Raw genomic sequence first — 22,135 nt, 5'->3', positions numbered from 1 at the left:
CTCTTTCCCTTGTCGACCGAGTGAAATGTAAACCTCGAGAACTCGAGGTGCGTCGAGCCCCGAAGCCTGTTCGCGTCTCGAGCCTCCCTCCGCCGATGACAACCTTTCGGCAGCCAAAAAGCCACGTTTCCGGGATTTTCGCGAAAAACAATGAAAAAGCGAGGAAGAAAAAGGAAAAGTATGGCGGCAAAAAAGAGGAGACCTGACCCCGGAGTCATCGGGGTCGCCGTTTAACGCTCCCCGTTGTCGGTGGAGGACAGTGTAACTTGAGCGGACTATTCGAAAGTAAGCGAGTTGCGCCTACACGTTGTAAAATATATCACGAAATACCGAGTGAGAAACGGAGACGCGGACGTTATATCCGGAAAGATAATGGAACCAACAACCAGTCATATAAACACGTTTCTAACCACACATGGATGTGCGCATTCGCAGTGAAATTCCGTTGCGAACATAGTAGGATCGAGCTGCCCACGCGTCGACCACAGAAACGCCGCTTACGGCTAATTGAATTCGCTTTACGTAGCCCAAGTTGGGCGTCTTCGTCGTCATCCTCGTGGCATCGCGTATTATGCAGCGATGGAACAAAAAGTTTCGGCACCATGGATGGATACGCAGCGGAGAAAAGATTTGCGGAGGTTTGCAAAAAGCACGCTGCGCGTAGTTTTGCAGATATACATGCAGCAGTGACACTCGTAGTCACCCTTGAAGCCACGAGGTTGGCTTAGTTACCGAGCCCCTTTGACGGTCTCTTCTTACACCAAAAGCCACGGGCACTCGGTCTCTTGTTCTTCCCTCCTTTTCTCCATCCCCTTTGACAGCATTTATTATTCAACTGTTTGTGTATACGCTGCATATGTATATATGGATGGCATTAATGCATACAAGCAACATCACGATGACCCGAGAAGAGCCAGCATCCGACTTGGACCAGCCTTAACCCTCCTCTTTACTTTTAACGACGAAGATACTTTGCGGTTTCCGCATATCATCTCTCTAACTCTTGGCGTCGCTCAGCGATACGAAAACGACCCGACACGAGCCCTTCGCTCCTCCCGTGGATCGTTTACACGACTCGGATCCGGAATTCCTTCGACTCCGGTACGATCAAACTTTTTTTAATTAATAGCGCGTTGTCAGTTTTTTTTTCACACTCCTGATGGGACTCGAGTTTCGGGTGCTCGCGCGTCGTTGACACACTGAGGGAAAAAAGTCGTTGGAACAACGAAATGTGGCATTATGCGGGGTGCGAATGCGAATGCAGTTTTAGATCAAACTACAGATTCGTTTTCTCCTCTCTTCCAATATTTTTGTTTCTCAGTGCATGATTTTTGAAGCTTTTTACCTCCACCGGAGCATATGAGTCATCCGCCATGAAACTTTCAATAACAGTCCAGTTTGTGTCTTTCCACAATGGCTTGCCATTCGTATGAGCACAAAAGTACACGTCGAATGACTCTTCGAACGAATTCATATTTCATTGGAAGACCGCGCGGAGGGGAATAACGATGTACGTGCCTTCTTTTTCTCTCGAGCAAACACATCTTTTGCAGTCCTCTTTGCTCTCTCTTTTTTTTTTTTATATAAACTAGAAAGTCATACGTCACATGCAGATTTTAAAATGTGTTTTTGTCTCGCCTCGACATGCTTCCGAGAACAAACGACACCGGGGCCCAAACTGGAATTACGATTTTTTTTCTACCGGATAGACCTACGTCTACGCGAGTGCAAAACTTCTGTGCTGTGAATATCAAGTTTATCGCTATTTTGAGGAACTCGCACTCAAGTACTTCTCTGCAACGCACTTTTTTTCCTGGAATAATGTTTATATTAAGAATTGTAAGAATAATGGCGTAATGTTTATATTAAGAATTGTAAGAATAATGGCGTAACGCACTTCCCGAAAACGCAAAGTTTCACAATCGCAAAAAACAAAAAACGTATAGCACTGCTCGGATTGTTTGACATTCATCGCTATTCGCAAGTCGTTTCACGATAATAACGTTTTTTTCGAGTCTCTACCAAGTTTTTTAAAATGATTTCTGCCCTGAAAATTCCTCTCCTGTAAAAGAGCGAGTTGAATGAATCAATGGATCGAGCTGAAATAAAACGACGTCGAGTGAATGGCACCTTTTGGTACCTGGAGCGATTGAAAAGAGGTTGAAAGTAAAGAAGCGCGCGTGCGTCAGCAGCCCTTGATCGATCTTTTATGATCCACACGGGTCCCCGGATTCGGAAATGTTTATTTTTTCTGCTGCTCGAGGCATAACGAAAGATGAAGAAGAAAAAATGGATGCAAGTTACAAGGGTGATGGAGTCGGGTGACAGAGAACGTGGCTCGAGGCAAAAGGAGATTTTCACGAGTGGCGGCTTCGCGAAAGGATTCAACTCCGGTGAGGCCAGCTCGAGGTGTAGGTCGGTAGATTTTATCACTGAGGAATTCCTGTACGTGCGTATGTCCGTCAGTCAGTCAGTCCGTACGTCGCTCGTTCGCTCTCATTCGTACTCCTCTCTGTACCCTTCTGTGCCTCTTCATACGAGCCACTTCTTTTCTTCTCTTTTTCTCGCCGAGCTCATCGCCCGTTTAAAAGCTAAAATTTGCCATCGGACTTCCAAATTTTGCCCACTTTAGAAGCAACCACGACTCCGAAGTTTCGCTCACCGCGATTCTTCATATATTTTTGTCGCTTTTTCATACCCACGTGTTCGGGCCTCGAATCCTCATTGACGGGAATTTTTATGGTGCTTTAATCCGAGCTTAGATCGAACTTATTTCTATACGAGAGTTTCTACAATCCAAACTTATTTTTTCACTTCCACATTTCTTTCGTTCCCAAAAGCACGAGTCACGTTTCTTCTTCAAAAGTTCTTCAAAAAAAGCATTCTCGTGAGAACAACGATAATTGTGTTTAGCTCGCTTTTAAGTACAACAACCTCCTCGCAACGAATAAAAGGCATGAGAAAGTGTGCTCGAAGGTTTCGCACCTGTTCCAGCGCGGGAATATAGATGAGAGGACATACGAATTTCACACGGCATTTACCACGGATCTTGCTCCGTGTCCCTCCTACTACGGCAATGACCTCCCGAACGCCTCATCCCTCGCCTGACGCCTTTTACACCCCTTACAATACCTTCCCGCGTACATTACATACAACCCGGTTATTTCTCTAGGGAGTTTTCTCTCACGTGAGCACACTTTCGTATACGCGAAACGTTCACAGCTATCCCTACTATTCTACTGTAGCATTGCCTTCTTTCTATCCACGTTAGGTATAAACCCGTACCAACTTTATACACTGCCAAACGATATCCACGTAAAAAGACATAAACAATCCCTAGGCGAAAGATATAACAGCTTTACTTTCCAACGTACTTGGTACTCTGAGATTTCTCACGTTGAATAAAACAAAACATACGCAATAAATATAAAACTCGTTCATTCTCGAATATTGTTTGTGCATTCGATATTCGTCTTTTTTTCATTTTATTCGTTAGTTTTTTGACAATTAAGACAGTTCACGCGGATCTAATGGAAATCGAAAATTGCAACTTTCAAAGATGAAATTTGCATTAGGATCTACTGTCCAGTTGTCGAGAGGATAATTAACGAAAATCACATTTTTCGAAGGGTTGTGCACAGGCTCTTGTGGCAGGCAGACTTTCTGAGCGACGATTTCGAGTTAATGAAATCGAATCATCCCAACTTATAGACGAGTCGAAAATGAGAATAAGGAAATTATATGTTTTTAGATATCAACGATGCCTCGAGCAAGCCTTTTGTTACCGGTGAAAATCACTTGGGAATGGAAAAAGTAAAAGACTTGTTTGAGGCTAACGAGTAATAAGGACACAAACAGCGGAAGGTTTGGCTGTTGTCACATTTTGCTCGACGATTTTACTAAGAAAGTACTTTGACCGCTATCATTATATTAAAAATTGATCAATCTCAACAAATAAATTACGCATAATTTGAATAATTGCGTGAATAAATTTTAATCGTGAAAAGAGCAAAAAAGTTCAGTTGCTTTTTTGAATCGCAAGTAACGCATGATCTTCTAGGAAAACGTAGCGTTTGAAAATTCTATGATTCTTTTCTACGGCTTGGAAAATAAAAATTTGAATTTTGAGTCTATGAGAGAGAGTGGCTCAATTGAAAGCCTCATTTTTTTTTATTTCAGGTGAGAAGAATTCCGGTCTCCCCAGCTCTCCCGCAGGTTCGAACCGAGGTAAGGCACTTTTCTTTTTCCTCGTAGCTTCATTTGTATCATTATTTCGTGACGATTTTCCGTGAATTTTTAAACTTTCATCATACCTGTAAAACTTAATCCTTCCATAAATAAGTAAAACTCCGTAAAGAGTTTGAATAATGAATAGAAAAAAGTTTTTATACAAGAGACTCGACGGGTTGATGGACGATGGCGCGAGTCATCAGTGCCTTGAGGATCCTGAACTCGAGGACGTAGCTTCGGTCGGTCGTACAGAAAATTACAACTTTTTACCGGCGTCCTTTTCAAACAAATTTCATTTTATACTTTCCAGACCAATATCCAAGCGTTCTCGTAAAGTGGCACAATTTATTCTTTCATCAAGTAAAATTTATTTGAATAATTCACAGGAATTTAGTCGAAGTGCATGAAAATACAAATATTCGTCAAAAGTCCTGAACGCGAAACCGTTAAAATGTTTGCTTTCCCGCTATAAAGATACAATGAAAAGTCAACTCCTGGCACCGAATCGATGTCAATTTGTCAAAAAACGTTTTGATAAAACGAGGTCGAAAATGTTGACTTCAACAAATAAGAAAACCAGCGAAATAACTCGATTGAAACCCTCGGTAACATTCGCAGAGTTTATGGGACGAGTGTTTTGAAAAATGTGTCAGCCACAGGTCAGAAAATAAGCATCATACCATAAGAGAGCGGATGCAGATCATAATTTTTCCACGAAATCAGCGGTCAGCTCGGAATCGAGCGCGAGTGAAAAGCCGATAATCTAAACCGGGATGACGTACGAGCACGGCGAGAATTTCGCGACGAAGTTTATGAAATAATAAGCGAATCCGACTGGAGTATTTCGCGGTCTGATGTGACTAGTCGACATTTAAAGTGCTGGCTCGTGTCCACGTCTGTCTACGTTAATTATACCGGGGACGACGTATACGGTTATCTTCACACAAAAAAAAACTGCCCTGTGTCACTATTCAAAACGGACACAGTGAATTAGAACCCCCCCCCCCTCCCTCCCCTGCCGGTTGTCCAGCGCCTCTCGAAATGGGTGATTGAACCATTTCTGCTCGAAATCCTATCAATAATAATGAGGACGTTTCACATAACATTGCGGAATAAACTTTTTGATAATTGAATAATGAAAAAACGCTTTCAGAGGATGAAACAAAAGGTTGCAGAAAGTTTCGGTTATATTCGAGAGTCTCTGGAACAGCAAGAGTCGAATCTCATTTTGATTCGAGGTACCTACAATTTTTTTTATGTACTTTCAAATTGCCTGCACGATTTTAGAACAGCAGCTGACTTTTGTGCTCACGGCTCGCGAGTCCCTTTTGCCTCAATCATCGTGATCGACGTAGTTTGTACTTTTCGATCGATTTTTCAACAGAAATGCGAGCGAAAATCGAGAGACGCTGCGCAGCGAGCCTGCGCCAAGTACCGAAAGAAAAAGTGATTTTATGACGTCATAGAGTTTTCAAACCGTTTTGACGGACGGACCAGCCAAGTGAAAATCCTCCTCTTCTTGAGGTACGAGGAGTGCAATAGCTGCGGAGAAAATTCATGTCGCATGCCGGAGTAGGTGTGAGCTCGAGCGGTAACGCTGAGATTTAGCGTTGCGAGATTGTGAAACATTGGGCTGGTTCTGAGACTGTCCAGAGTAGGTTATTTCTACTTTACTTGCAGTCTGGTCAGAGTCTACCCAGCAAACACTTAATTAACCCTTGAGGAACATGGAATGACGTAGTATTCGCATTCGCTTTAATCCTCTTCGCTTCAAGCTGCTGTCTCACCTTTTCCGGATATCGCCGAGCGAATTCCCCGAGCTTTTGTGACTTTCACGGTAATGTGCTGCCCGCATAGAGGGACGAATCTAAGGAGCTCGTATTTTGAAGGAAAAGATTTATTCAGGTTGAATCGAGAGAAAAATCCGACAAGCAACGTTGCTCGTCGAGATGTTTTCTGGCTTCAAATTTATAGGCAAATCGTAACGAGCATTTTCTCCACACATTAAGAAGCGCAGGAGCGTCTCGACGCGATGAATTGATAAGAAAAATTAAAACTGAACAAATTAAGCGAAACGTGCGGCTTATCTACAGTCAACACTCGGGACACTCACCACTGTCGAGACTGTTTTGATTCTCTAAATCCGGATCCGCAACCGACCGAGGTCCTTCGTCTTGAAGAAAATCTGAAAATAAGATAAAAGAATGAAGATTAAAAATCTATTGAACGAGTTCTGAGCTTTTCGATGAAAAACTGTATATGAGCACACGATAAAATAGTTAGACAAAGTAAACATTTGCCTTGGAGATAAACAATATTTAAAAAAAGGCTGGAAAAAGTTAAAATAGATTGGCTATGAAGAGCTGTTTCGATATCGCAAATATTTCAAATTGCAAATGCGAATGTTTTATTTTCGAAATTGTTGCGACAACGTCGGGGATTCCCTCGTGGTTGGTTTTCGCGGAGGTGGAGAGTCAGGGGGGTGGAAGCCGTTGGGAACGAGTTTGGTTTTGTATTAGCATGTAACTCCTGTAGGAGTCGAAGTTACGATGGTTCGTGGGTGGTTCGGCGGGAGGAGGAACGAGAGGGGAATAGAAAGGGAGTGAATGGGAAAGAGGTATACATAGGCGGGCGGGGGTGCGGGGGGAGGAAGAGGGTAATTACCTCCTTGGGGAACGTACCTCTCCGCCGGACGCGCGGGCACGCGGGTGCGCGTAGAGTACACCAACGGGGAAAACGCGAGGTAGAGCCCAGAAGCATGGGCACAGAGGCTTCCCACTGCTCTCCCAGTGGGTCCCACGGGACGTCGGCACAGTGGTTCGCACGGTGGTTCTCATTTTCCGCAAATTAGATTTTACTCTCTTGTCCCCTTCTCCAGTTGTAAAATTCGATGGCCTTGGACACCTGCCCTCCGCCCCTGACCTCTCCCGCCCTTTTCCTACCTTTGCTACGGTCTCGAGGATTCTATGGCGCCGCGGTGAAGCTTTGTAAGTGTATACCGCATTAAACTCGATGCTCCAACTGCGGAAATGATATTTTACGTTACAGTGAAAATTCGACGGTCGCGCGGTGTATGGAGCAAGACAATTTTCGGCCACATCGAACCGCCGGATTTTCGCAACGCCCGTATCCCGTGCGTGATGATTGTTTATACGATCAAATAATCCCTGGTGCATTACGCCACACATCCGGTATGAAAATATTTGTCGGCCATTCTACTCTCGTGTCGAATCGTTGCCAGGTACTTATTCGAACCGGCTTTTCACTCCTATTTTAGAAATATTAAATTTCAACATTGAGAGGTCAAGCGTAATTCGATCATCTTCCTCTCCGAAATACGATGAAAGCAGCATTTATTTTTCCCGCATTACAACCATCATTGTTATTTCGATTGACTGTTGATTCGATTTACGAACGAAAGCTCAATTCCCATTGCTGAAAACAGAGGCCATGCGTGCGAGCATCGAATCGACACGCTAATCGAAAAACCATTATGGAAGAAGCTCTCATCACTGAAAGAATAAGCGAATGTCGTGTCGCTGCGGTTTATCAGTCGTAAGCCACCGCTTCATATTTTCTTCATCCCAAAGGATGCACACCGACCGATATTTATTGTCCGGATACGTTTCGTCGAGTTTGGCGAGCAGTTTAATCTTTAATCAAGAAATGCCGAGAATCGTATACTTTTTCATCCAACACGACGAATTCGTGTGGCCTAGAAATAGGGAAACGGACTCAGGTGAATTGTCCTCGGGCCCGGGGTGAAGACTCGCTGATAAAGTTCGCTCCGGATATCCGGGAGAGTGTCATCGGTACACGCCAATGTCGAGGATCCTCTCCGATTCCCTCGAGAGACAAGCAATACAGGAGCGTAGGCCTCGAGAAAAAATCTTCTTCTAAGAAGTAGCGCACTGCAACCCTCCGCCCTCAGGAGCACACCGCCAAAACAAAGCCCAGAAGAGTAGTATAGTGACGAAGCATATATATAATGCAAGCATCCCAAGGGTATAACCGCCCACCCAACAAGCCAATACCCCAGGGAAAACTTAATTTTTTTCTTTAATTATCTCATCCACTTTATCGTTCTTGTCCAAAAGAATGTGGAGCGAAGAAACGGCACTGCTGGCTCCAGGGGAGGCGTACGAATAATACGTTACTTTGGCAAAAGAAAAAATGGTTTTTTCGTTAAAGAAATAGGGGAAACGTCGAGACTGAAAATGGAGCAAGAATGAAAATCAATTTGATAGAACTTTAACAGGCCTCGAATCTCAAAACGAAATGAAGAAATGCTGACTGCGAAAGTGTTTTGAAGTAGAAGCATTTGCGCGCAAGTTCCTTCGAGATTCTTATTCGGAGAAGATCGTTTACCACTTCGCAATGTGACAAGAAGTGCGAATCGTGGTAACAGAAAGCACAAAATTGAGTTCGGAGTTGTAGCTTCGGCTTCGAAGAAGCCGCTTATTTTGTGTGCCGGCTTAAAATAAGAAAGGTGACAAGGATACAGAGGGTTGTGTCTTTATCATTGGTCCACCGGGCACGCCGGGTTGTTTCATATGCGGCGAGTGTCAGGGCGCCGGGCATAGATATTGTAAGACGAATAAAAAGTAGTGTCTGTGTCACTACATCGAAATGGTGGGAGCTGAGAAAAGGAAAGAGATAAAGCACAAGAGGAAAAGCGAGTGGAGGGAAGAGGAGATAGTTCTTGGTGAAGGACGCGGACGGCTCGGCGTTTTCCACGTTTGTGTGCCGCGGGTTTGAGGCGCCGGTCCAACATCGCACACCAGGGGCTCAGGGGGTGCGCGCAAGCTCTGGATAAAGCCCCACCGAGTCGGGGTAGTGTGCAGGGATGATTTTATACGTCTGCATGCTCGTGCGCGAGTGTGTACGGGCGTGTGCGAGTGTGACGTTAAGGGGAATACTGCGGAGCGAGCGAACGAGCTTGTGGGTGAGAGGGAAGAAACGAAAGGAGCGGTTGGGGAGGGAGGCAAGCCGGAGAGTCGGTCCCAAGGGAAACGTAGCGCGCCGTGCCACGGCCCGAGGCAGCTCGTCACCTGGGACACCCTTATATCGCCAAGTACAGTCGCACCGAGAAAACGTTTTCGATGCTATGCGACCGTGTCGCAATGTTTTCTCATTGCTACAAAGAGAACGTTACAGGCGCACATGTGCGTCTACGTGAGTAAACGTCGATCGGGAAACGAGCTTCAGTCCAAAAGTTCATGTGTGCATGGCCTTTTTGGGGGTTGGCAAAACGCGAGGGCGATGTTTGACCAAGCCAAATCGACTTGATCACTCGCCTGGTGATTCGCTCGAGTTATTTCCGATCTGGGGACCAGGTTTTCGAGGTGTTTACAGCGGCGATGAAAAGCTCGAAAAGTAACGAGGATCATCGCGGCACTGTCTCCGTCCGCGATTCCCCAATTGGGCCGAAGGACGTCAGAACGACGAGATCAATCCCATTTTTCATCGACGCAAACCCCGTACGTTTGCCATGAATTTCACTCATTTCTCCTCTCGGTCGAAAGCTCCCCCCGGGTTCCCCGAGCTCGAACACACGACTCGAAACTTTTCGGTCTCCGCGAGACGAGTGGAGCAACGAGGCCATAGGAATGCTGATGAACTCGGAAGAACGCCGGAATTGGTCTCACAGGATTGTCGCTACATTTAAAAATGGAAAAAATTTAGGTGAAAAAAAGTGTGACTCCAAAACTCGAGATCAATAATGGGGCTGCTTTTATAGTGATCCGTACAATACTCTAGGATCGTAAAGGAAAGCGTGTAGGTCGGGTCGCGCGGAAAGGCTATATTAGTGGGTGCTGTACTGGGAATAAGGCGAGCAACGAGAGGGTGGCAAGAGGCAGAGGCGAGGGGCTTCGTTGGATAGTAGAGAGTTGGATAGGGAGTACGATTGGTGGGTGGGGGTGAGAAGAGGAAGAAGTGTAGAATGAGAAGGAGGAGGAGGAGGAGGAGGATGAGGATGCGAAGTGGAAGAGAGAAGAGGATCTACGCTGGATAGACGGGGAGGAAAGGGGGGCGGGGGAGGGGTTGGTCGGGCCAGATCCCGAGGGACTTGGCGCTCTCCTCTGGCGCTGCCAGCACTCGGGAACGCAAGCAAAGGGGGATGGGAGAACTAATCAGCTCGGCGCATGCGCACTGGGCTTCTCGCGGTCCCAAGAGAATTTCCCGGCATTCCCCATAATGTACTCGCTCTATTCCCTCTCCCTCTTTCTCTCTTTCTCTTTCTCTCTCTCTCTCTCCCCCCATGCGCCCCGCTTCCTTCTTTCCTTTTCTCTTCCTTTCTATCTTTCCCTCTATTTTCGGTTTTCCTGTTGTGGTTTCCCTCTTCATCCTATTCTCTGTATACCGACACACGTATGTATACGTACGAGAAAGAAAAAAAAATCTACAAATAACAAATACACACGTTCACCAACACCAATTTCTATTATACAGGCCTTTTCAACTTCAGAATCGTCCTCCTCATCCCAACATTTTTATCTTGAAAACGAAAAACGTGAAACATTTGAAATCGACTTTGCGTCTCGGGGATTTCGTATATCTTCGCCAATTTTCTCGCTCCCTCGACCTCCCCGCAGCCCTTCGTCCTGCCTCTGGCCTCTCAACTCTTTTGTTCCACTTTTTTTCTTCATTCGTGCGCTCATCGGTTCGCGCTTTCGTACCACGATATTTGATAAGAATTTTGAAAATACTTGCTCGTCCTCGACGTCGTGCGGACGCGCGGCTCCCGCGGTACGAAGCCTCGGAATCGTTCGGAATTAAATCCGGAATTGATTAGACGGATTTATCGCAACGACCGACGCGCATCGCGGGACTCCGTTGAATGGAATTTAATTGGCATTTGTTCAAACCTCGCTTCAGCCGCCGCATTTGACTGGCGCTCTTTTCCATCGGATTATTTCATACCTCCGAAGAAATAATTGAGTAACCGAGTGGGAACGCAATGAGAAAAGGAAGCAGCGTCAGGTGTAAGAAACGGCACGCAGCGCTTCTCTTGTGTCCGGGTTGTTTAGTTTCCCTGGAGGGATATTCGGGGTAGAAAACAGCAGCGAAAGGCATAACGCGTTTGCCATCTCGAAACAACCCCGGGTTTGTAGCTTTCTTTTGCTAACCTCAAGTCCCACTTGGCTTCACTTCCACGTTATAAAGTTCCGTAGCATACACTTGCCGAACCAAGGGTTGCAATAATAATCGCGGGTGCCGTGACCCCCTCCCCCTCCAACTGTGCCAACTTGAACTTAAAAATCTTGTTAACCGTAGGGACTCGAAATATATTCAAACTCTTTTTATCCCCGAGATTTTACGTTTGGGAAAATTCATGAAATTCGAAAACGAAAATATCACTAATTTTGCGTGTTTGCAGTCAAGATTCTCGACAGGATTCTCCGAACGTGCTCTGTTCACTCGTCGACGCTCGACCGCTCGACACATTTTTCAGGTTGTATAAACTCTACGACTGGCTCGAAAAACCATCTCGACGCGCGACACTTATTTCCTGACTGATCATTCAAATTAATATTGCATTCTATTATTTACAATGGCGAAAAAACCATTTAAAAAATGATAAAAACACATTTGGAAGAAAAAAGTTAAGCCAGAGTTTAGATGAGTCTCGAAGGAATTCGCTCGCGAATCGATCGCGCTTCGTTCGAATGAGCTTTTCGAAGGTAAGCTCGGCAAGAAGAATGAATCTTCCGAAAATGATAGAAAATCATATTTTGAATGGATGCACTTTTGTTGAATTTTCGAATCACTCGATGACGCGCCACAGTCACAGCAATTTCATCGTGTAAATTACTACGAGAATTATAATTGCGAGGGATGATTTATGAGATGGGGAACGTGGAATATGTGACGAGGGGATCGAAGACGTGAAAAGTCAGTCCAGAATATCCATTCTGATAGGATGTATTCCGAACAGCGAGAAAGTCACATGGGAGGATATCGCATATTGTTGCGATCTATGCACCGGTATTGCATTTTCCTCAACACTTTCGAACAATGAGGTGTCACGACGACACTCTATTCTCGCGTATTGTATCGAGGACTGCAGGGTGGACGCGTGCTTTTCAATGACGAGCATCATCCACAGAGTCCCAGAAGTAACCGAGCTAAAGTAACGCGAAAGAAAAGAGCGAATGGGGAAAAAAAAATGCGGAACAAACAAAACACACGATTTTTTCTCGTGTGTGCAAAAACGCAAGATGTACTAATGGACGGGTGATGGACTGCAACAGCTTTTGGGGTGGTTCGCACTTCCATTTGGATTGTTTTCACCGTGCGCACAAAAATACTCATTCGAGTACAACTGTGCTTACGTCACAGCGAAAAATTCAAAAATTCGAATATTTTTCTTTCCAAGGACAATTTACCTTCCGAACGAGGACTGAACGCCCCGTGAAGCTCGTCTTCTTCATCTTCGTCCTCCTCATCCTCGTTCTCAGCTGATATGAAAAATACGAAAATTTCATCAACGTTATAAATTAACATAATATACACTTTGTGAAATGATACATAAATGGAGCCAACAAAATCATGCTCATTTTCGTAAAAGTTTAAAACTATAAAAATGCACGTTTTTTCATCATTTTTTGCAAAAAAAAATAGTTCCGCTCAATATTTCAAAATTTCAAAACGCCCCTCAAAAGTACACTCAGACTGCTCAGATGCGTTCATAAAATTTTAATACGATACTTCTAAATGTGCGTATACTGTCGAAAAATGCAATGAAAAACAATCGAATTTTTAAAAATTCTAATTAAAGTGGACCCCTTAAACTATCGGCTTTTACTATACTCTTTATTCTGAATCTTTTTTCTTTTAATCGAAACCCTTCAATAATTTCGTGTATTTAGTCGAAGACAACGAACGAATGCATATTTACGTTTAACGGTATCGAGGTCGGAGCCTTCCTCAAGACTCTCCGGGGCTCCGGGCTCCGTAGCATCGTCCCATTCTTCGTCTCCTGGAATATGAAAAAGTCCATAAACGTCAACAGTATATGAAACATTGAATTCGATCACATTGTGTGCAATGAACGGACAATGAAAAGATCTCCGTTCGAGCGAGATCGCGATGGATACAACGACGAGAGGCATTGTGAAAGGAAAAATTATTTATTGGCATTGAAAGAGTACACGGTTCTTACGAGACCGCACATATTTTTTTATCAGAAGATTCTAGATGGGGCTGCGAGAGAAAATTCAATCTGCCGTAAATACGAATAACAATTTGAAAATAAGTTGCACGGAGGCGTGATCTTTGGGAAAAAGCGAGCCACGCGATCTTTGGTCATACGTATGCGGAGCCGCGTAGCCCGTAATAATCGTAAAGGTAAGGGGATTGGCTTTCATCGGGAGGCTCTTCTACCCGACCACGAAATGTTGTTCCTGCTCCTGCTGGCTTCACGAAAGTCTCGTATTCCTCCTGCACCATTCTTCCATCGTGTTCGGACCCAACACCATGGCCAATTTCCGTAGCTTCCTTGCAACATCGCTGAACAAAAATTTGCCCGCGAGGCTAATGAATGGACATTTATTCGCGATATTTTCAATTCATTATGCTTTGTTCTCCGCCCGTTTTTCCTAATGAAACAATATCCACGAGGTCATTCCCAAGTATGAAGTAAGAGTTTTTGTTTACCCTCCCCCGACCATAACGTTTCGCGCTCCCGTTCCGATGAAAGGAGGCTCCCCGAGACATTTCAGAATTTTGAAAATCCAATAAACTTGCGCAAATTACCGAAAGCGCATGCTCCGGAAAGAAATTTGACGCTTCGCGTTCGCGAGAGAATAGAAGCGAAAGTTGTGTGAGAGATTAAAATCGATGAAAGAGCTGGAATATATTCAAAAACGTAATAATTCATCCCGAGGTCCCGTAATTCCGGTGGATTATCTCATAAAATCGTTATCACACGGCCAGAGTCAGACGTCTGAGAGCGAGAGAAAGAGCATCGTATGTCTTGCTCTTGTGGCAGATAGTCAGGACGAGTTAGACAGGTATCCAATAGTATTCGCTGGTAGTGAGCCTAAAGTGAGTCCCGTAGATGGAGAAAGTGTGGCGGACCTCCTATCCTGCTCATCAGCCCGTGTCTGTACGTATTATCGGGTGCTCTCCGCACTTGTGAGGGTGTAAAACGTACACACGGATGGAAAGCCGATGCTCCCCGGAGAAGAAACGCAGGCTCGCTCTGACACGGACTCAGACTCTCTGGGGAAAATCCACCCCTACGTTTCTGTCGCAGTTCCCTTCACCTTTACCGTTAATACATTGAGCTACAGATATATCCGTGTGCATTAAACTGCACACACACACACACACACGCGCGCACACACACTTTTATATTTTCGTGTTTCTTTCTTTCGATTTCTCTCGGCTTAGATTCGCCATTGGAAACGCGAAAAGCGGTAGCACGAGGGCCAATCCTGTGACCTCACAAAAACCACGAGAGCTCTTCGATTCCGTATTGTTCTCAAGCTCCGGTAGATAAACCGGAGACGTTGTACCGAGCCCTTAAATTCACCGGAATGCAAACGACGCTACATCAAGTGACCTGAGATTCGTGCACTACCAAAAATCCTCGAAAAAACCATGGAAGAATCGACAGTGATTGAAATTTCTTTGGCGAATTTTACGAGCTTACTCTTTTCAGTGAGGATGCACGCGAGTGTATAAGGATCGTAATTTGAGGGGATTTCGAAAGGATTTATTGTTGAATTTCGGGAGGACTGTTCGCTCCGGGAAGAAAGTCAGTGAAATGGCGATACTGCATAATCCGCAGTGGCGTGTATATTTGAAGGATTATAATGAGAACCACAGATAAGAGGCTCAAACTCTGTCACTGCAAAGACTACCAGGGACTTATAATTTCATGAATTTTCAACATTGCGCGAGCTTTTGTGCTCCAGACGAATAATATTTACTGAATCAACTTGACAGCTTTGGAATTATAGAAGAACCGAGCTTTTCGATAGGAATTCTCTTCCAGGTTGTTTTATTCGTTGAGCTTGCGGGGAATCCGAACCGTCAGAAAAATCTTTGCTCAGCCCTCCGACTGTGCGAAACTTACTTTTTTCCTACTACTTCCGGTTCTTCCACTTCCTACGACTCCTCCATTTCAACAATTGTTCGCTTCGTCCTTCGAGCAATTCGTCATGTTTCCCTAAACGATCGAAAAACGATTATAAAAATGATGAAACCTAGCCGGACATTAGTAAACAAAAGAGGAAAATGTAAAGTGACGTTGGATGAAGAAGGAGAAACGGGCGGTGGCCTGTGTTTCGCCACAATAGAGTGCACGAGACCGCGGCCGCGATAGCCACTGCGGTCGTTAATAATTGCCGTGGACGTAAATTAATTCCACGGCAATAATTATGCATGTATGCTCGACGCACAAATTACAATCACGGCGAAACACATACGGTGTGAGGCATAATGTGTGGTGATTCGGTTCATTGCGTTCCGTGCTTTAGTTCCATATCTAACCCTAGTCCTCTGTACGAGATTATATGCTTGCATTTCCCGACAATATACAATATTCTCTTCGTATGCGATGTGCCACCGCTGTATTAGGATCTGTAACAACGCGTGTCCACCAAGCTTTAATAATTATTGTACAATCGTTAAGAATCGTTGTGAAAATCCGCCAAAAATCCTCGTCGTTTTGCTTTCATTTTTGTAACAGGAAGAACAAAAAGGACTTTCGTTCCTTTTTCCCCGAGCCGATGTTTGATTTCGAGTCGGCAGATCGTTGAATTTGAATTGAATTTTCAATTTTTTCTCATGTGGAGCTCAAAATAATTGCGATATTTCGAGGCTGCAATGAGCGTGAAACAAAAAGGTTGATTCAAATCTGGTGTTGATACAAGGTAAAAGATGAACGACGGCTTTCTTCCTGATAATCGTCGCATATTATTACACTAGGAAGAAGATTTTCTTGCCAACTCGCGTCGCACGAGGGATTAGTCCGAATGGATTAAATCCAGGAAGAAGAAGGTGGTCTAAAGTCTATCCGCGGAGATGCAAACAAAAAGAGGGTTCACGCTCGTGATAACAGCTATAGCGCGAGATGCAGAATTATGTCGGAGCGGTGGTCCAACACTTTCGCAATTGTGATTTGAATCTATTAATGTATAGCTCGAAAGCTATGTCGGGAAGTCTGCATCAGGAGCGCAACAACAGCACTAGCAGCAGTTCATTATCGTGCGTTAATTAGAGCAACTGACCTTACGCTTACGCATCACATATTCTCCATAGTCCGAGATATAACTCGAGGTATTCTCGCAATCCCTTTCGTTCCCATATTCCACCAGCGAACGTTTGCTCCATGTGCTCGTTTGGTCACTAATTTTACGTTCAATCTGCCCCGAATACATTTCGATAATAAGAAAACATTGTGGCGTCTGGAGGCATCTGTACAAATGTTCCTATCAACCGGCCCTCGATTCGAGCACCGATTACGTTGCTCCGAAATAATAAGGAACCGAGAAATTGAGCGAATTTTTTTCGGAGAATCTGAGAAACCAGATTTTTCGCAGACACTTCCGGTTCCTCTGTTCCCTGAGATCCAGGAACGAAGTAATTGCGCGCTTGTGGAGAAACAGAATAAGCTGCGATAGAAAATCCGCCAAAGAAAATGCTCTAAAGCTGCCAATTTTGCACCCTCGTTCGCTCAGGATCGATGAGACATCCGGTGAAACGGTTTCTGCGTACGCGGAGAGACCACGTGGTTCCGCAACCACCAGCTCCCAGTCTGCATGCCATTGGATCAACCGCAAGAATTATTGGTAACTGTCGAACGCACTGTTAATTGAATACATGTGGCGGTCGACCGGCACATCGATCCGAGCCTGCCCCGCGACTTTTCCCATGCATCAGGCACATCACTAAAGCCCCCGGTTAAGCGACCACCGGAACCGTGAACTTTTCCCGCAACTAGCCGATTGAAATGGGAGCTTGGCGCGCAAATACTTTTGACGTTGTTTCCAGTAGTGTTATGAGCCTCGACGTCGTTGCAAGTGGACAAAAAAATTCAACTTAAAAATTCATTTTTCATTGCTTTTTTCCAATGAGACACTTGCCGAATCACGACTCACAATAATCATCCGACAGAATTAAAAAATATCGATTAATTGGGGCCGGGTTGAAGTTCCGAACGGTGAGAAATCAGAAGGCTCAAAAGTCCGAAAATCTAGCTGGGACTCGAAATATATAGATATACCGCACTAGCGAGATTTTCGGACTTTTGAGCCTTCTGATTTCTCACCGTTCGGAATTTCAACCCGGCCCCGATTAATTTCGAATCAAGAAGCCCAGCGTCAGCCATGATTTTCGATATATTTACGGAAATTTCATTCGGCTTGATACTTTCAAGATTCAGCTGTTGTTTTGACAGTCATAATTCGACTCGAACTGGAACGTGAGCAGGAGGCAACGTCACGGCGAGCCAATCAGAATCGAGAAACCCAGCCGTGACAAAACCGCAATTTGATGCATTACTCGTGAACTTTATACAGGAGGAGCAGTCGGGCATGCGGGCCGCGCTAATTGATCGATGTGACGTTTTTGACTGTAACGTTGAAAACAACGACTTTAGAAATCGAGTCAGCAGCAAAACGTATGAACTTTAATTACCGAAAAAACTGATCCTCAATTATTTTCGGTCTGCAACAAAAGGATCTCGGTTGAAATAATCATCGAAATTCGTGCGAACAATACGCGCTGGACTAAATTAAAGTCCTCAAACAAAACTACAAGGGGATATTTCCCAATAATCCTTCAATATTAGCCCGAGTTATGCGGCGGGGGGAGAGCGGCGTGGCCGTTTCGAGCATTGGCTCCGAATAAACATGGCCGCCTCTCATTAACGTGAAGCTACCCATTCTAAAGCAATTATCCAAACGATGCTTAAATAATTCCATTACCACGGTGGAACGACAGATCGTAATCTGGCACGTGTATACATCATTAAATACTCGTTGAAAAAGAATCTTTCCCTCATTCCATGAGTTGATAAACTGAAAAAAGGAGGCGGAGGCACACCACCTCCAAACTAGATTCGCGAACGATCTGCCTCCCAAAAGCTGGGCCATCAAAAGATGAGTCTCTGCGTGCGAGCTTGGCTGCAAGTTTCTGAGGCCTTTCCGCAACTGCAGAGTTCGCGCGGAGCCCGCGATCCCAAAACCTCCGCCATCATATTTGCAAACGTTTTTCCCCCCATCGTTCAATTCTCTCCTCAGTACACGCTCGGAACTGTTGTAATTTTACGCTCCGCGCGTTGCAGGCGTTTCCGAATGTTCTCTACCGACCAACCGTCAACCAATCACCCGATACTTTTCGCTATTTCAACGATCTCTCGTTCGCCTAACTTCATCGCAGTTTGGCGCTTTGCTCATTCTCTTACACGTAAACTCAAACGTAACTAACGATACGGGAGGACGAGGAGTGGGGCTTTATACGCGTACGTCCGGATGTTTGAGTCTGCTACTATTTGCACGATGCGTCTATGTACGTACAGTATACATTTGACCGGGCGAAGAGGAGACGAGGCGCTATGGTGCGCGGCGCACTCACATGGTGCCGAGTACAACCAGAATTGGATAGGATAGGAGAACTGGTGATTACAGAGAGACCGGCGGAATATCCCGTGAGAGAGGCCACACTCCCCAGGGCTTCTACCTAATTCCGTCCTGGCTGACTACTGACTCCGTTCCATGTCCCTCCGGCGCTCCATCGCTCGCCAGGACAGGCCATACGAACTACAGCATCCATTCGACTCTCTCCTTCTTCTCTGCGACTGCCCTCTCTCTGTGTGTAACTGTACACACGACGCTACCCTCGCGTATGAGTGCATACGTAAGTATGTAAGCTCGCATGACTGTACGAGAGCATAAGTCTGTGACCATTATTCGAGCGAGCGCTCGTAAGCTAAACTCGAAAAAACATCAATCGCGCTAGCGAATCGACCGAACCTTGTGATGAGTTCGCACGATTTTTTGCTCAAGTTTTGATGGAACGTGGGACAATGAAACTTGTTTTTGGGGACAAAAATTGACTGGGAATTTTGTAGCTAAATAATCAGGATGCGGTAGCTTTTGATGCATGGTTGTCAGAAAACTCGATTCTTCGATGCGTTCATCTCTCAGATGAACTCCAAAATACACGGATCACTGCTGGAGCCTGCCTTGTGCTCTTGTGGGAAAAGGTCCTACGACTTTTACTCGTATTTATATTCATGGAAAATTGGAATTGGAAGGTTGACGAAAATGTGATAGAAATTGAAAGAAATACTAAATTTGACGAAATCGTTAACTCTCGATGCTGATAAAGACGTAATACCAATTATTCTCTAACGTGGAGAGTCATTCGGTGATCCACGAGGGATTTTTCACTTTTTCTGGAAACGCGGAAAGCTTTTTTGTTAACTTTTCTACCTGCGCTTGTCGTTTCAATGGACAATACTTCAATATCGCGAAATGAAATGTTATATCCACTCCTTCTTCTGTATTCGATGCATTTGACTTCGCAATTTGTGTATAGTTTTTGACACTGCTCAAATTAATTTCACACTCACTATGAAAACAAGACTTGATTCAGTCAGACTTGAAAATAACTTTGAAAAAATTCAAGATATTTATGGAATCCGATTCTATATTTGAAAGATCGAAAGTGAAATGATTGCTGTGTTAAGCACTCTGCTTCAAATAGTTTTTTACCGAATACAAAATTGACGTCTCGAACGAGAATGAGAACGATTAGTTCCTTTCGACAGTGATTGTAAACTCGAGAAACTTTGCCAATATTTCATTTATTTATAATTCAAAGATTCAGTTTGACGATTGAACACAGAGTTTTTCGTGACGAAATATAATTTTGCATAAAACTCAATTGAATAACGTTTCTCTCGAGGCTGTCACAGACATGGTGAAATTCTCTATTTCAATGAAAAATAATGTGAAAAACTGAAACGTTTTGCAGTCTGGAGTGACTCACTTTTCAGAGATCGGGGTTTAGCCTGTTTCCTTCTGGACATATCACGCTGATAACGATCACCGTAAATCGAGTTCTAGTTCGAAAAACTTGAAGTGAAACGAACAGCACCGCACCACGAGCGGGCCGACATTACCGAACAATCGAAAGTTTCATCGCACTATTTGTCTTTCTATTTACAAATACGTCGTCGATCGAAAATTTGAAACCGACGCGAGACAACGAATATTTGTCATACATGATGCACGTGGCGGCACATGACAGGCACCAAAAATTCCTACGAAAGTGCCGAGAAACGCGTGGATGCTCCAGTAATGACACGCGCGGTTCGGAGACGCGCGACAAGTGTCGTCGTTTCCCGAGGAGGCTCCTTGCTTGATCGCTCGCCGGACTTTGGATCTACCACCGCAACTCACACCTATACGAGCCTCCGATTTCAACCCCTCCGGGGTGCGCAGACGCTCTACATTTTCCAACCCCAACAATCTACGAGCACGCGACACTCGCCCAATGCTCATATCACTTTCAGTTATGCTAATTTCTTTCAACATTTTTTACATCTACTTACGCTTGAATGTTGACTGGACCAATTTTATCGTGCTTTTTGGCTTTTTACATCGTGAAAATGACGCTCTCCGGGTAGAATTCTCTTCGAATTCGAATTTCATTTCGTAGATTTACGTCACAGGCAAAAAAAGGTCAAACAACGCGAGTGAAAAAATGCTTTTCCATTGCTCATCGTGGGGTGGGAAAATTTCATCCAAGAACATTGTAAACAACTTTGTTTACGACCTTAAAGTTCTCTTTGTGAAGTAAGAATATTTTCGATTGGAAAAATTCGTATGTTTTCATCTTACGAGGAAAAATCATTCGCGAGTTTGGGCAAATCGATTTTTCCGACAATTTCCCCCAAATGATAGGTCTTAATACGTGTCCAATTCGCTGTTGCTGAAACACCATTTTGCAAGCACATGGTTGAGATGTGCATCATCAATTTCCAATTCACTGAAACGTCAAAGGCGTAGAAAATATGAACAAGCTAATACAACGAGGTTCCATCATTCGTATATTCGATCAACGAGAATTCCAGACCGCCAGGGGCCGATGGCCGGTGCGAGTTGCAAAAAACTGAGACCACTGATGAAACTTTTAAACACCCTGCGCCAACCATGATTTATTGAAACGATGTTTGGATGGCTGAACGCAAAAAGCAAACGAAAGTTTAAACTCCACCGTATGCCAAAACCTTTACTGCCAAACATTTGCATCAGGACTTTGGAAATTGAACGAATCCTGGATGATGTTAGAATTGCCGATCAGCCGGTGAGACGTCAAAATTATAAAATTCTCTCCTCTGGAATGTTCTTTTTATCTTCACCTTAAAATAAGGCGAAAATTTCGTGAAAATGCATTTTTTCACTCTAAAGAAATCAGACGAGAAACACACAAAGTTAAAATTTAGAAGCACACACACAAAGTTAAAAATTTCGATACACATTCGTTCCATAGAAGGAAAATCACCTGTAATTTTCAGCCCTGAAATGGTCGTCTTTTCCTCGAACAATTGAACATCTGAGAAAGAACGTTTCCACAGAACATTTATGCGGAAGTAGAAAAACCGTAATGAGCCTCGAACGAAGAGTAATTCGATGCATATCGATTGCTTTTTCCTTTTTTATCGCTAGTAAGGGGATTCTCTGTAAAACGGCGATTAGCTTATAAAAAATGCAGGTAGCTTTTTTGCATTTTGCCAGACCCATTTTCGTGCAATAATAATGATCGCTCGGGTCAAGAGAATCATCTACAAAATTCTATGTGAAGATAGAGAAAAAAAACTCGCGCATGCTGCTCCCCACATGCTGACTATTAATATAATTTCAGTCTATCGTTTTTGCTCCAT

The 22,135-nt window shown here is 44.3% G+C and overlaps 1 protein-coding gene across 1 annotated transcript in view; it reads right to left on the bottom strand.

Annotated features, from left to right (window-relative positions):
• LOC122413367 (zinc finger protein Lobe) overlaps window positions 1-20,384 on the bottom strand; it is a 49,395-nt gene extending 29,011 nt beyond the window's left edge. Inside the window, exons 1-5 of the mRNA XM_043423666.1 lie at window positions 20,239-20,384; window positions 13,133-13,213; window positions 12,943-12,944; window positions 12,621-12,681; window positions 6,344-6,415 (exon numbers count right to left, since the gene is read on the bottom strand). Of these exons, the coding sequence (XP_043279601.1) occupies window positions 6,344-6,415; window positions 12,621-12,681; window positions 12,943-12,944; window positions 13,133-13,213; window positions 20,239-20,278 (256 nt within the window). The 5' untranslated portion in view covers window positions 20,279-20,384. The remainder of the gene's footprint in view (window positions 1-6,343; window positions 6,416-12,620; window positions 12,682-12,942; window positions 12,945-13,132; window positions 13,214-20,238) is intronic.
• Between the last annotated feature and the right edge of the window lie 1,751 nt (window positions 20,385-22,135).

This window comes from Venturia canescens, chromosome 7 (genome assembly GCF_019457755.1).
Source record: "Venturia canescens isolate UGA chromosome 7, ASM1945775v1, whole genome shotgun sequence".
Lineage (NCBI taxonomy): Eukaryota > Metazoa > Arthropoda > Insecta > Hymenoptera > Ichneumonidae > Venturia > Venturia canescens.
Note: the sequence above shows the minus strand (reverse complement) of the source record. Positions and strands in the feature narration are given on the sequence as shown.